Source organism: Coregonus lavaretus, assembly GCF_964263955.1.
Source record: "Coregonus lavaretus genome assembly, contig: HAP1_SCAFFOLD_129, whole genome shotgun sequence".
Taxonomy (NCBI): Eukaryota; Metazoa; Chordata; class Actinopteri; order Salmoniformes; family Salmonidae; genus Coregonus; species Coregonus lavaretus.
In genome coordinates, this window is record NW_028156273.1 from 692,738 (window position 1) to 708,281 (window position 15,544).

The 15,544-nt window shown below is 43.3% G+C and overlaps 1 protein-coding gene across 1 annotated transcript; it reads left to right on the top strand.

The window, feature by feature from the left end:
- Window positions 1–987: 987 nt before the first annotated feature.
- Window positions 988–11,576, top strand: LOC311126528 (uncharacterized protein). Its single transcript, XM_084200523.1, has 2 exons — window positions 988–1,556; window positions 10,828–11,576. Exons 1-2 carry the CDS (start codon window positions 1,163–1,165, stop codon window positions 11,544–11,546), a joined length of 1,113 nt encoding a protein of 370 aa, XP_084056649.1. The 5' UTR covers window positions 988–1,162; the 3' UTR covers window positions 11,547–11,576.
- Window positions 11,577–15,544: the final 3,968 nt, after the last annotated feature.

A 15,544-nucleotide genomic window follows, 5' to 3' on the forward strand; every position in this document is an offset into this window, starting at 1 on the left:
CAACACCAGTTGAATATGGCCGGTGTCAGTAAACGTGGTTAAAAACGCGTAATTAAATTGTTGCCAGCAGTTACAGTCACCAGCTACAGTAACATGAAAACTGCCTAACCAGCTCTGCTAGGGCGAGTAAAATGGTCAGAGTGAGATGTTCTCTAATTTGTGTCTGGAAGTAACTAGCCAAGTTAGCCAGTTAGCTTGGGTGCTTGACTGCCGTTGTGAGGTCAGAACGGATCACCGCTACTCCTCGACCAGAGCGTCCAGTGTCCGCTCTGAATTTACAAACGGACGATCTGACAACGCTCTGAATTTACAAACGGACAATCTGACAACGCTCTGAATTTACAAACGGACAAACCAAACGTTTATAAAGGTAGGCCTAGGGAACATTATATGATAATATGACATACTGTATGTTGCAGATTCATTCATACATGTACACTGGACCAAACGTTTATGCCTCGTCATCACTCAGCTGTGAATTTAATTGAATTATTTGGGTAAAAACCTATACAACAATATGTCATGTATTCCCAGAGGATGGCACTTAAAAGTATTATTAAATTGGTAGAGCATGGCGCTTGTAACGCCAGGGTAGTGGGTTTGATCCCCGGGACCACCTATACGTAAAAATGTATGCACACATGACTGTAAATCGCTTTGGATTAAAGCGTCTGCTAAATGGCATATTATTATTATTATTATTATTATTATTATTATTATTATTATAAGAAAAGGGAGTAGCAGTTCATCACAGACAGTAGTTGATAGCACGCAACCAGAGCGTCTAACACATCGTTTTAGATACCTTCTGGCCTGTTTGGAAAGCATATTTGCTCATTTTAAATGGGTCGAATCTATTTATTACTTTGTTTGGTTGAATAGTGAATATTTTTCCTCAGCTGCATTACCCACTCCAGGCAGCAGACGGCGATGTTTGTATTTTAGGTCGGGGATGCTGTGTGACGTCTAAACCAGTGGACGGACGGTACGCTTCTTTGTTCAAAACAATCCTGATAAGGATGATCTTTGGCAGCTTGCTAAACATAGTCGATTTCGAGACACATTCTGTGTATATTAGACATTGGTTTTTAAACACACGTATGGCTACGTGTTAACCCGTTTTAATTTCACATATTTAGTTAGCTAGCTAACATCCTCAAGCATGAGCGCACTAAGCTACTCCCCCCCGTCTAAAGAAGAGGAGGTCTGCTGCACGGTGAAAGAAGGTCTGAGGCTGAACATTGTCGTAAAAGAAGAAGAGGAGGATATTAGAGTGAAAAGACACGGGGGTGAGGAAGAGGATGCAGTTTTTGGAGTGAAAGAAGAAGAAGAGGAGGAGAAGGAGGCTGTCACAGCCAAAGAAGAGAAGGAAGAAGCTTTCAGAATGATGAAGGAGGAAGAGGAGGCTGTCACATTGAAAGAAGAAGAGGATGTTATAGTGAAAGTAGAGGAAGAACCTTTTAGAGTGAAAGAGGAAGAGGACGGTATCTCAATAAAAGAGGAAGATGTCTTGGGAGTGAAGGAGGAGACAGAGACTGAAGATCTGATTGACACCAGTAAGTACGATATTAAAAACGGGCACAAACTCTGTTTGCAGTTGTTGAACCAAAATGTGGTTTTAAAGGGGCAGACATTCTACTGAGGTTCAACACATACCATGATATCAAACTTAACCTTTTATATTTTTCAGTGATGAAGACATGGATGTCTCATCAAATCAAAATCAAATTTTATTGGTCACATACAAATATTTTGCAGATGTTATTGCAGGTGTAGCGAAATGCTTGAGCTCCAACAGTGCAGTAGAATCTAACAATTAAAAAAAAAAACGTTCTGGGCTAATAATGTAAGAAGTAACACATAAAAAAATATAAAAAAATACTGCAATGTTGCTTAGGAGCTAAAAGCAGAGCTGCTATGTCTGTCAGCGCCATCTTCCTGTGGGGTGGGGTCTGCAAAATGGGTCAACTTCGAGCGTCTCTATCACTGAATATTTTGGCATTCAGGTCCAAAAAGTTACTTTCTGACCGCTTCTACCGTGGGCAAACGTTTGGAAGATTCCGTTCAAATCTAAAGGGGTGCAGTCAGAAAGAGGTTGAATTCATATGGAACGACCCAATTGTTTAACCTAGTAGCCTACCAAATAACAAAAAGGTATACTTAAAATGTTTCCTGTACTGACTTGGCTATTCACTAGGGTTGGGCGGTATCCAGATTTTCATACCGTTCTTCTCTCAACCTGGGATTTATGGTATTACTGGCTTAGTACTCAAGGGGGCGCCAGAAAACGCAAAGAATACCATTTGAGTGTCTGTTACCAGAATGCTAACAAAATTAGCACAAGTAATAGCGAATTTCCATGGTGGCTGCTAGCTAAATTAGCTAACGAACGAAAATAAACAAATTGCAAAGACAGGCAATCCAGCTCATAAAGTTATACATAGGTAGGTAGGCGCTACCGAATGGCATTTTTGGTGAGTTTGGACATTTACAATCGAATGTCAACGAGAGGCATTGTACAAATGAACAAAGTTTTGACGCATCTTGTCTGAAGGAAGAACAGCACTGGCTCTGGAGCAGCATGTGGACAAGCTGTGTCTGTTTGGAGTCTGGAGTCGCTAGGGCAACGGGCCTGCTCTGCTCTGCTCTGAGAAGACGGGGGAGGAGCAGAGAGGAGAAAAAGAAAGCAGCTGGACAGAGAACTCATCCAAAAGGGCTTTTGACTTCTCAAACACGGCAGAAAGCTTACACAATATGACTCCCCGTCACCTTATTAATACAGTAACGTACTTAGATAACTAGCAAGTCAAACTTAGGGGTTGCGTTAACGCAGAATTCTTCATTTTTCCACACAGGGAAAAAAAGAGAACGCATAAGAAATATCTTGCCGCGTTTTGTAAATAAAATGCTTCTTATTGTAATTTCAGCATCAGACTAATGATGTGCTTCAGCTGCAGTTCTCCACTCAGATGAGAATTCAGGAACGGCCGTTCTATCAGCAGACACCTTTCTTCACTACGCTCTGACTGACTGATCTGATCTGACTGAGTTCTATCAGTAGACAGCGCTCTGACTGAGTTCTATCAGTAGACAGCGCTCTGACTGAGTTCTATCAGTAGACAGCGCTCTGACTGAGTTCTATCAGTAGACAGCGCTCTGACTGAGTTCTATCAGTAGACAGCGCTCTGACTGAGTTCTATCAGTAGACAGCGCTCTGACTGAGTTCTATCAGTAGACAGCGCTCTGACTGAGTTCTATCAGTAGACAGCGCTCTGACTGAGTTCTATCAGTAGACAGCGCTCTGACTGAGTTCTATCAGTAGACAGCGCTCTGACTGAGTTCTATCAGTAGACAGCGCTCTGACTGAGTTCTATCAGTAGACAGCGCTCTGACTGAGTTCTATCAGTAGACAGCGCTCTGACTGAGTTCTATCAGTAGACAGCGCTCTGACTGAGTTCTATCAGTAGACAGCGCTCTGACTGAGTTCTATCAGTAGACAGCGCTCTGACTGAGTTCTATCAGTAGACAGCGCTCTGACTGAGTTCTATCAGTAGACAGCGCTCTGACTGAGTTCTATCAGTAGACAGCGCTCTGACTGAGTTCTATCAGTAGACAGCGCTCTGACTGAGTTCTATCAGTAGACAGCGCTCTGACTGAGTTCTATCAGTAGACAGCGCTCTGACTGAGTTCTATCAGTAGACAGCGCTCTGACTGAGTTCTATCAGTAGACAGCGCTCTGACTGAGTTCTATCAGTAGACAGCGCTCTGACTGAGTTCTATCAGTAGACAGCGCTCTGACTGAGTTCTATCAGTAGACAGCGCTCTGACTGACTGATCTGATCTGACTGAGTTCTATCAGTAGACAGCGCTCTGACTGAGTTCTATCAGCAGACAGCGCTCTGACTGAGTTCTATCAGTAGACAGCGCTCTGACTGAGTTCTATCAGTAGACAGCGCTCTGACTGAGTTCTATCAGTAGACAGCGCTCTGACTGAGTTCTATCAGTAGACAGCGCTCTGACTGAGTTCTATCAGTAGACAGCGCTCTGACTGAGTTCTATCAGTAGACAGCGCTCTGACTGAGTTCTATCAGTAGACAGCGCTCTGACTGAGTTCTATCAGTAGACAGCGCTCTGACTGAGTTCTATCAGTAGACAGCGCTCTGACTGAGTTCTATCAGTAGACAGCGCTCTGACTGAGTTCTATCAGTAGACAGCGCTCTGACTGAGTTCTATCAGTAGACAGCGCTCTGACTGAGTTCTATCAGTAGACAGCGCTCTGACTGAGTTCTATCAGTAGACAGCGCTCTGACTGAGTTCTATCAGTAGACAGCGCTCTGACTGAGTTCTATCAGTAGACAGCGCTCTGACTGAGTTCTATCAGTAGACAGCGCTCTGACTGAGTTCTATCAGTAGACAGCGCTCTGACTGAGTTCTATCAGTAGACAGCGCTCTGACTGAGTTCTATCAGTAGACACCTTTCTTCACTACTACAGCGCTCTGACTGATTTCTAGCTACTTTTCTCCAGTACTTTCCTTGGTGTAGCTAGCTTACTTTTCTCAGTAAAATGCAAGATTATCTTTAAGCAAAACATTAGGAAATGTAGCTGGCTAGAAATATAGAAATATAATGGCCATGCATCGTTTTTGCAAAAAAAATGACCTTGCTTTTTCCATTGTAAGCTCTTTTACTTGTGTGGCTGCCAGCTAAATAGCGTTGCACTTCTGTTGTCGTCTGACGAAAATGAAGCTATTTTCTGCCGAATGTGTTGCACTAATGTATTTTCTGTGAAGGAAAACCTATAGTTGCACGTCCCTGATCACTCTGTTGAAACAAAAAAATAACTTTTGACTTTCAATATAAAACGGGACCCCTGTCAATACACAGCTGGACCCTATGGACTCACCTGCTCCCACTTTCTCCTGTTGTACCATTTACAAACAAACACGTGACTGGCTCAACTGTTCTGGGGAACTACGGACAGCTTCATAATGTAAAATAATGTGTCAGGTGAAATGAAGAACGCAACCTGCTTTATCTCCTAACGTATTGCACAAGTTGACTGCAGGTATTTACTTAAAAAGTAGCTACAAATATTAAAATGTATAGAAAAACCTCAAATAAATAGTTTTAACGGTATTGATGGTACTGTAGAGATTGATGCAAAGAGTGGGGGCTACTAACAAAATGGGGTTGGTACATGCATTGGTACATGAATTTTGGGACTTTTAAATTAATGATATATGGCCTAGCTATTGATTCTTGGAGAATATAACTTCTAAATGCCCAATGACCTAAGTTCAATTGTCGTACCCCATCAGAACCCGAAATATAAGTTTGTTTTACGTCATTGTTTGCAAACAATGTAGGCCTAATTGTAAACAAAGACTTATAAACTCAAAACATGGTTAAAACTATAGTGTTGATCTCATGCATCCATAGCTCTGTATATGAATTTCTCCAACCACATACCTCAGCTATATACCAAAACAGTGGCAGAGTGGCTGCTTTGTTGTTGTTTGAACTGCAGATTGCCCTTTATGTGTTGTAGCTTACCAAATAACAGTAATGTACACTTAAAATGTATCCTATACTGACTAGTCTATTTATCCATTAGGTCTAATACATGTATCCTATACTGACTAGTCTATTTATCCATTAGGTCTAATAAATGTATCCTATACTGACTAGTCTATTTATCCATTAGGTCTAATAAATGTATCCTATATTGACTAGTCTATTTATCCATTAGGTCTAATAAATGTATCCTATACTGACTAGTCTATTTATCTATTAGGTCTAATAAATGTATCCTATACTGACTAGTCTATTTATCCAGTAGGTCTAATAAATGTATCCTATACTGACTAGTCTATTTATCCATTAGGTCTAATAAATGTATCCTATATTGACTAGTCTATTTATCCATTAGGTCTAATAAATGTATCCTATACTGACTAGTCTATTTATCTATTAGGTCTAATAAATGTATCCTATACTGACTAGTCTATTTATCCATTAGGTCTAATAAATGTATCCTATACTGACTAGTCTATTTATCCATTAGGGTTAATACATGTATCCTATACTGACTAGTCCTATGGTTGCGGATGGTGCAGTTACTGTACCAGGCGGTGCCCAACAGGATGCTCTCAATGGTGCATCTGTAGAAGTTTCTGAGGCTCTTAGGGGCCATGCCGAATTTCTTCAGCCTCCTGAGGTTGAAGAGGCCCTGTTGCGCCTTCTTCACCACACTGTCTGTGTGGGTGGACCATTTCAGATTGTCAGTGATGTGTACGCTGAGGAACTTAGGTCTAATAAATGTATCCTATACTGACTAGTCTTTGTCTATCAGTCGCTGTGGATGGAGTGGAACATTTTAAATATAAAATCAAATCAAATCAAATCAAATTTTATTGGTCACATGCGCCGAATACAACAGGTGCAGACATTACAGTGAAATGCTTACTTACAGCCCTTAACCAACAGTGCATTTATTTTAAACAAAAAAAGTAAGAATAAAACAACAACAAAAAAAGTGTTGAGAAAAAAAGAGCAGAAGTAAAATAAAGTGACAGTAGGGAGGCTATATATACAGTAAAATAAAGTGACAGTAGGGAGGCTATATATACAGGGGGGTACCGTTGCAGAGTCAATGTGCGGGGGCACCGGCTAGTTGAGGTAGTTGAGGTAATATGTACATGTGGGTAGAGTTAAAGTGACTATGCATAAATACTTAACAGAGTAGCAGCAGCGTAAAAAGGATGGGGTGGGGGGGCAGTGCAAATAGTCCGGGTAGCCATGATTAGCTGTTCAGGAGTCTTATGGCTTGGGGGTAGAAGCTGTTGAGAAGTCTTTTGGACCTAGACTTGGCACTCCGGTACCGCTTGCCGTGCGGTAGCAGAGAGAACAGTCTATGACTAGGGTGGCTGGAGTCTTTGACAATTTTGAGGGCCTTCCTCTGACACCGCCTGGTATAGAGGTCCTGGATGGCAGGGAGCTTTGCCCCAGTGATGTACTGGGCCGTACGCACTACCCTCTGTAGTGCCTTGCGGTCAGAGGCCAAGCAGTTGCCATACCAGGCGGTGATGCAACCAGTCAGGATGCTCTCGATGGTGCAGCTGTAGAATTTTTTGAGGATCTGAGGACCCATGCCAAATCTTTTTAGTCTCCTGAGGGGGAATAGGCTTTGTCGTGCCCTCTTCACGACTGTCTTGGTGTGTTTGGACCATGATAGTTCGTTGGTGATGTGGACACCAAGGAACTTGAAGCTCTCAACCTGTTCCACTACAGCCCCGTCGATGAGAATGGGGGCGTGCTCAGTCCTCTTTTTTATCCTGTAGTCCACAATCATCTCCTTTGTCTTGGTCACGTTGAGGGAGAGGTTGTTGTCCTGGCACCACACGGCCAGATCTCTGACCTCCTCCCTATAGGCTGTCTCATCGTTGTCGGTGATCAGGCCTACCACTGTTGTGTCGTCGGCAAACTTAATGATGGTGTTGGAGTCGTGCCTGGCCATGCAGTCATGGGTGAACAGAGAGTACAGGAGGGGACTGAGCACGCACCCCTGAGGGGCCCCCGTGTTGAGGATCAGTGTGGCAGATGTGTTGTTTCCTACCCTTACCACCTGGGGGCGGCCCGTCAGGAAGTCCAGGATCCAGTTGCAGAGGGAGGTGTTTAGTCCCAGGATCCTTAGCTTAGTGATGAGCTTAGAGGGCACTATGGTGTTGAATGCTGAGCTGTAGTCAATGAATAGCATTCTCACGTAGGTGTTCCTCTTGTCCAGGTGGGAAAGGGCAGTGTGGAGTGCGATAGAGATTGCATCATCTGTGGATCTGTTGGGGCGGTATGCAAATTGGAGTGGGTCTAGGGTTTCTGGGATTATGCTGTTGATGTGAGCCATGACCAGTCTTTCAAAGCACTTCATGGCTACAGACGTCAGTGCTACGGGTCGGTAGTCATTTAGGCAGGTTATCTTAGAGTTCTTGGGCACGGGGACTATGGTGGTCTGCTTGAAACATGTTGATATTACAGACTCAGTCAGGGACATGTTGAAAATGTCAGTGAAGACACTTGCCAGTTGGTCAGCACATGCTCGGAGTACACGTCCTGGTAATCCGTCTGGCCCTGCGGCCTTGTGAATGTTGACCTGCTTAAAAGTCTTACTCACATCGGCTACGGAGAGCGTGATCACATAGTCATCCGGAACAGCTGGTGCTCTCATGCATGCTTCAGTGTTGCTTGCCTCGAAGCGAGCATAGAAGTGGTTTAGCTCGTCTGGTAGGCTTGTGTCACTGGGCAGCTCGCGGCTGTGCTTCCCTTTGTAGTCTGTAATAGTTTTCAAGCCCTGCCACATCCGACGAGCGTCAGAGCCAGTGTAGTATGATTCAATCTTAGACCTGTATTGACTCTTTGCCTGTTTGATGGTTCGTCGGAGGTCATAGCGGGATTTCTTATAAGCGTCCGGGTTAGAGTCCCGTTCCTTGAAAGCGGCAGCTCTACCCTTTAGCTCAGTGCGGATGTTTCCTGTAATCCATGGCTTCTGGTTGGGGTATGTACGTACGGTCACTGTGGGGACGACATCATCGATGCACTTATTGATGAAGCCAGTGACTGATGTGGTGTACTCCTCAATGCTGTCTGAAGAATCCCGGAACATGTTCCAGTCTGTGCTAGCAAAACAGTCCTGTAGCTTAGCATCTGCGTCATCTGACCACTTTTTTATTAACCGAATCACTGGTGCTTCCTGCTTCAGTTTTTGCTTATAAGCAGGAATCAGGAGGATAGAGTTATGGTCAGATTTGCCAAATGGAGGGCGAGGGAGAGCTTTGTATGCGTCTCTGTGTGTGGAGTAAAGGTGGTCTAGAGTTTTTTTCCCTCTGGTTGCACATTTAACATGCTGGTAGAAATGAGGTAGAACGGATTTAAGTTTCCCTGCATTAAATTCCCCGGCCACTAGGAGCGCTGCATCTGGACGAGCGTTTTCCTGTTGATTAATGGCCTTGTACAACTCATTCAGTGCAATCTTAATGCCAGCATTGGTTTGTGGTGGTAAATAGACAGCTATGAAAAATATAGATGAAAACTCTCTTGGTAAATAGTGTGGTCTACAGCTTATCATAAGATACTCTACCTCAGGCGAGCAAAACCTCGAGACTTCCTTAGTATTTGATTTTGTGCACCAGCTGTTGTTTACAAATATACAGAGACCGCCACCCCTTGTCTTACCAGAGTCAGACGTTCTGTCCTGCCGATGTAGCGTATAGCCTGCTAGCTGAATGTTATCATTGTTGTCGTTCAGCCACGACTCCGTGAAACATAAGATATTACAGTTTTTAATGTCCCGTTGGTAGGTTAACCGTAATCTTAAATCGTCCATTTTATTCTCAAAAGATTGAACGTTGGCTAATAGGATTGATGGGAGAGGCAGTTTACTCGCTCGCCGTCGGATCCTTACAAGGCACCCGGATCTGCGTCCGCGATATCTCTGTCTCTTCCTCACGCGAATGACGGGGATCTGGGCCTTGTCGGGTGTCTGTAGGATATCCTTCGCGACCGCCTCGTTGAAGAAAAAATCTTCGTCCAATGCGAGGTGAGTAATCGCTGTCCTGATATCCAGAAGCTCTTTTTGGTTATAAGAGACGATGGCAGAAACATTATGTACAAAATAAATTACAAATAACGCGGAAAAACACACATAATAGTACAATTGGTTAGAGGGCTGTAAAACGGCAGCCATCTTCTCCGGCGCTGTTCTAGACCGCTGGATGGAGTGGAACATTAAATATAGAGTCCTGGACAGAGTCTTCTCCATCAGTCGCTGTGGATGGAGTGGAACATTAAATATAGAGTCCTGGACAGAGTCTTGTCCATCAGTTGCTGTGGATGGAGTGGAACATTAAATATAGAGTCCTGGACAGAGTCTTAACCATCAGTCGCTGTGGATGGAGTGGAACATTAAATATAGAGTCCTGGACAGAGTCTTGTCCATCAGTCGCTGTGGATGGAGTGGAACATTAAATATAGAGTCTTGTCCATCAGTCGCTGTGGATGGAGTGGAACATTAAATATAGAGTCCTGGACAGAGTCTTGTCCATCAGTCGCTGTGGATGGAGTGGAACATTAAATATAGAGTCCTGGACAGAGTCTTGTCCATCAGTCGCTGTGGATGGAGTGGAACATTAAATATAGAGTCCTGGACAGAGTCTTAACCATCAGTAGCTGTGGATGGAGTGGAACATTAAATATAGAGTCCTGGACAGAGTCTTGTCCATCAGTCGCTGTGGATGGAGTGGAACAGAGACACAGCTCCTTGATATGTTACCTTAGATCCTCTTCAGGTAGCCTCTTCAGGTTAAGAGTGTTGGGCTAGTAACCGAAAGGTTGCTGGTTCGAATCCCCGAGCCGACTAGGTGAAAGATCTGTCAATGTGCCCTTGAGCAAGGCACTTAACCCTAATTGCTCTGGATAAGAGTATCTGCTAAATGACAAAAAAATTTAACAATTTCAATATAATTGTTTTCCGTTCACACTAGTTTCATTTCAACGTACTAAAACAAGGGGTAGTGGTCCTAGAACAGAGGTCACCGGGTCAAAGGTCAATCAGCTAAAAACCTGCCATTGTATGAAAGCAAGATTAGATTTGAGGTTTGAGAGTTTTATTATTTTTATTATTGCCGTCACCAAGTAGAAACTAAACAAATGAAAACAGGCTTCAGGTCAGTAGTTACTTACTGGTCTGGATTAAACCTCAAAGGAACAGTTTTATCATGTGGAGGTTTCATTCAGGTCTCTGTTTAGTATTTAACTAAATACTCTGTCTTTGGCAGGAGAGAGACCAGACTCTCACTCTGACAGCGGGAAGAGTCCTTCAGGGGAACCAGACCCAGAGACGCCCAAACCAGCAAGACAACACCACTGCTCCCTCTGTGGAAAGAGTTTTTGGTGGTTAGGGCACCTTAGGCACCATAAGAGAACGCACACAGGGGAGAAGCCATACCACTGCTCCCAGTGTGGAAAGAGATTTACTATGTTAGGGAACCTGAAACAGCATGAGAGGACACACACTGCAGAAAGGCCTTTCAAATGTTCCAAGTGTGGAAAGAGTTTTACATGGTTAAGGTACCTGAATAAGCATGAAAAAATACACCTAGTAGGGAGGAAGACCTGCCAATGCTCCCAGTGTGGAAAGAGATTTACTACTTTAGGGTATCTGGAAACACACAAGAGAATACACTCCGGAGAGAAGCCTTACCAATGCTCCAAATGTGGAATGACTTGTAACCAGTTAGGGAACCTGAAATCACATGAGAGAATACACACTGGAGAAAAACCCTTCCAATGCTCCCAGTGTGGCAAGAGATTTACTGGTTCAAGGAACCTGAAATTGCATGAGAGAATACATAGAAATGAACATACAAATACACAGGAGGGGAAGAAGGAGGAGAAGACATACCACTGCTCTCATTGTGGAAAGACATTTTCCCGGTCAGAGGACCTGAAATCACATGAGAGAATAGAGAGGCTGTGTTCTGACTTGTGTTTTTGACTGGGAATTTGTGTTTTTCTTCAAGCCACATGAAATCAAATCAAATCAAATCAAATCAAATCAAATCATATTGTACGATGAATACAACTAACATTAGGAACACCTTCCTAATATTGAGTTGGACCCCCCCCCCCCTTTTGCCCTCAGAACAGACTCAATTCATCGGGGCATGGACTACAAGGTGTTGAAAGCGTTCCACAGGGATGCTGGCCCAATGTCGACTCCAACGCTTTCCCACAGTTGTGTCAAGTTGGCTGGATGTCCTTTGGGTAGTGGACCATTCTTGATACACACGGGAAACTGTTTAACGTGAAAAACCCAGCAGTGTTGCAGTTCTTGACACAAACCGGTGCGCCTGGCACCTACTACCATACCCCGTTCAAAGGCACTTCAATATTTTGTCTTGCCCATTCACCCTCTGAATGGCACACATACACAATCCATGTCTCATTTGTCTAAAGGCTTAAACATCCTTCTTTAACCCGTCTCCTCCCCCTTCATCTACACTGACTGAAGTGGATTTAACAGGTGACATCAATAGTGGATCATAGCTTTCACCTGGATTCACCTGGTCAGTCTATGTAATGGAAAGAGCAGGTGTTCTTAATGTTTTGTATACTCAGTGTATATATGAAAGCTTGCAAAAAAATAGGCATTTTTTTTAATTTAATTTGAGCTCAAATCAGAATGTATTTTGTTTTAATTATTAACTTTGATCTGATACATGTATAAAGCCTCAGATATTGCTCGTTATATGATTTGGATATTTTAAAATATAAAGTATTCAATAGATTAATATAATTTGCATTTCTTGATTCTATAATTTAATTTAGTCGTTTTCTTTCATTCAGTAAATGTGTTGATGTGTAAGAGTATTTCGTGTGTAACGCGTCTGCTTGCTTAGCGAGTACCGTGCCACTTCCTCCTGATCTGGCTCACACCCAGGATCAAACCCAGGACCTCTCTGCATTGATGGCACACGTGACCGCCCTCCTGATCTGGCTCACACCCTGGATCAAACCCAGGACCTCTCTGCATTGATAGCACACGTGACCTCTGAACCCAGGACCTCTCTGCATTGATAGCACACGTGACCGCCCTCCTGATCTGGCTCACACCCTGGATCAAACCCAGGACCTCTCTGCATTGATAGCACACGTGCCACTTCCTCCTGATCTGGCTCAAACCCAGGACCTCTCTGCATTGAGAGCACACGTGACCTCTGAACCCAGGACCTCTCTGCATTGATAGCACACGTGACCTCTGAACCCAGGACCTCTCTGCATTGATAGCACACGTGACCTCTGAACCCAGGACCTCTCTGCATTGATAGCACACGTGACCTCTGAACCCAGGACCTCTCTGCATTGAGAGCACACGTGACCTCTGAACCCAGGACCTCTCTGCATTGATAGCACACGTGACCTCTGAACCCAGGACCTCTCTGCATTGATAGCACACGTGACCTCTGAACCCAGGACCTCTCTGCATTGATAGCACACGTGACCTCTGAACCCAGGACCTCTCTGCATTGATAGCACACGTGACCGCCCTCCTGATCTGGCTCACACCCTGGATCAAACCCAGGACCTCTCTGCATTGATAGCACACGTGACCTCTGAACCCAGGACCTCTCTGCATTGATAGCACACGTGACCGCCCTCCTGATCTGGCTCACACCCTGGATCAAACCCAGGACCTCTCTGCATTGATAGCACACGTGCCACTTCCTCCTGATCTGGCTCAAACCCAGGACCTCTCTGCATTGATAGCACACGTGACCTCCCTCCTGAATCGTCTTACCAGTCGGCGCCGCCGGAAAGCTAGCAATTATTTGGCGCAAGTGGGGACAGTTCAGGCTGAGGAGTGAGTTTCACACGTGTGCTCCATATTGCAAAGAAAATGTATTGGAAATGTATACAATTATATAAATGCTTATTAATGTATGGAAACTGTATGGAAATGTTTTTATGGTTATTGTAAATTTGTGACATCTGGTGGACACCTGTGGTTTACCCTTAGAATAGCATAGACCCCTTAAAACTCAACTCTGGACCTCCAAGCCAGTTCCACTGCATTTTTTCAGTGTTACCCTCTAATCAGGGACTGATTTAGACCTGGGACACCAGGTGGGTGCAATTAATTATGGGTAAGATGGGGTCCGTAGCGGGACAATTCACCATAATGTCAAAGTGAGATTTGTTATACAAATTAATTAAAAAATGAAAAGCTGAAAAATCTTGAGTCAATAAGTATTCAACCCCTTTGTTATGGCAAGCCTAAATAAGTTCAGGAGTAAACATTTGCCTAACAAGTAACATAATAAAGTTGCATGGACTCACTGTGTGCAATTGTTTTGAATGACTATCTCATCTCTATACCCCACACATACAATTATCCCTCAGTCGAGCAGTGAATTTCAAACACAGATTCAACAACAAAGACCAGGGAGGTTTTCCAATGCCTCGCAAAGAAGATAATTTGTTGGTAGATGGGTAAAAATTGAAAAAGCAGACATTGAATATCCCTTTGAGCATGGTGAAGTTATTCATTACACTTTGGATGGTGTATCCAGTCACTACAAAGAAACAGGTCTCCTTCCTAACTCAATTGCCGGAGAGGAAGGAAACCGGTCCGGGATTTCACCATGAGGCCAATGGTGACTTTAAAACAGTTACATAGTTTAATGGCTGTGATAGTAGAAAACTGAGGGTGGATCAACAACATTGTAGTTACTCCACAATACTAACCTAAATGACAGTGTGAAAAGAAGGAAGCCTGTACAGAATAACAGATGTCGATGTCCCGCTTCCTCATCTGTGGTGACAGAGCTAGAGCTTGACTTCCTGTTTACGAGTGAGACTTTACGACTACATTTCCTTCAGTCAAACAAACGGATCATATTGTAGCGGTTTGTCAGACCATGAGACGTACCCGAAAATCAGTCTTCTCACAAAATCGACTGTAGCATCCGAACGGGTTTGGCCTACAAAACCCCCCCCTCTGTGGAAAGATGAGACTCTCACGAACACCACGGTGTTCTCCGTTTTTCGCTCGATGATCCTCACAAGCCACTTGGGACTGAAGTCAGTACAGCCGATCTGCCAACTTCTGTCTGTAGCATCCGAACAGTTTGGGGCTACACACTAATATGACCCCTCTGTGGAAAGGTGGCCTTTACACCTCGTCCAGGCCTCACGAGACTCGTCTGAAGGTCCCTGGTACCAGTTGAAAAAATTAACGGAAGTATATATTTTAGTGCCAAAAAATTAGGGGTTAAATACATGTCCCCCCCAAAAAATACAAATAAATTCCTGATCTTTCTTATATCTCTCAGACATTGTTCTGATAACAACAATGATAAGTTGTCATTAAAAACATTCACTACCTCATGAATGTTCCCATCAGTATTTTTCCACCATGTCAGAGAATCCACAGGTGATGATTGTAAAAAGGATTTGATTAATGCAACATATTTTTTTCCTGAAAAATAAATACATTAAATTAATATTTATTAACTGTGTTAGCCACCAGTGGACGTCCATTATATATAGTACCAGTCAAACGTTTTAGAACACCTACTCATTCCAGGGTTTTTCGTTATTTTTACTATTTTCTACATTGTATTATAAGAGTGAAGACATCAAAACTATGAAATAACACATATGGAATCATGTAGTAACCAAAAAGTGTTAAACAAATCAAAATATATTAAAAAATAAAGAAAAAACGTTGAATGAGTAGGTGTTCTAAAACCTTTGACTGGTATTGTACATCTGCATATTTGTATTGTTACACCATGTAGGAGCAGTATAGACCTAGTCTGTTCATTATATACATCTATATGATGTATTGTTACACCATGTAGGAGCAGTATAGACCTAGTCTGTTCATTATATACATCTATATGATGTATTGTTACACCATGTAGGAGCAGTATAGACCTAGTCTGTTCATTATATACATCTACATGATGTATTGTTACACCATGTAGGAGC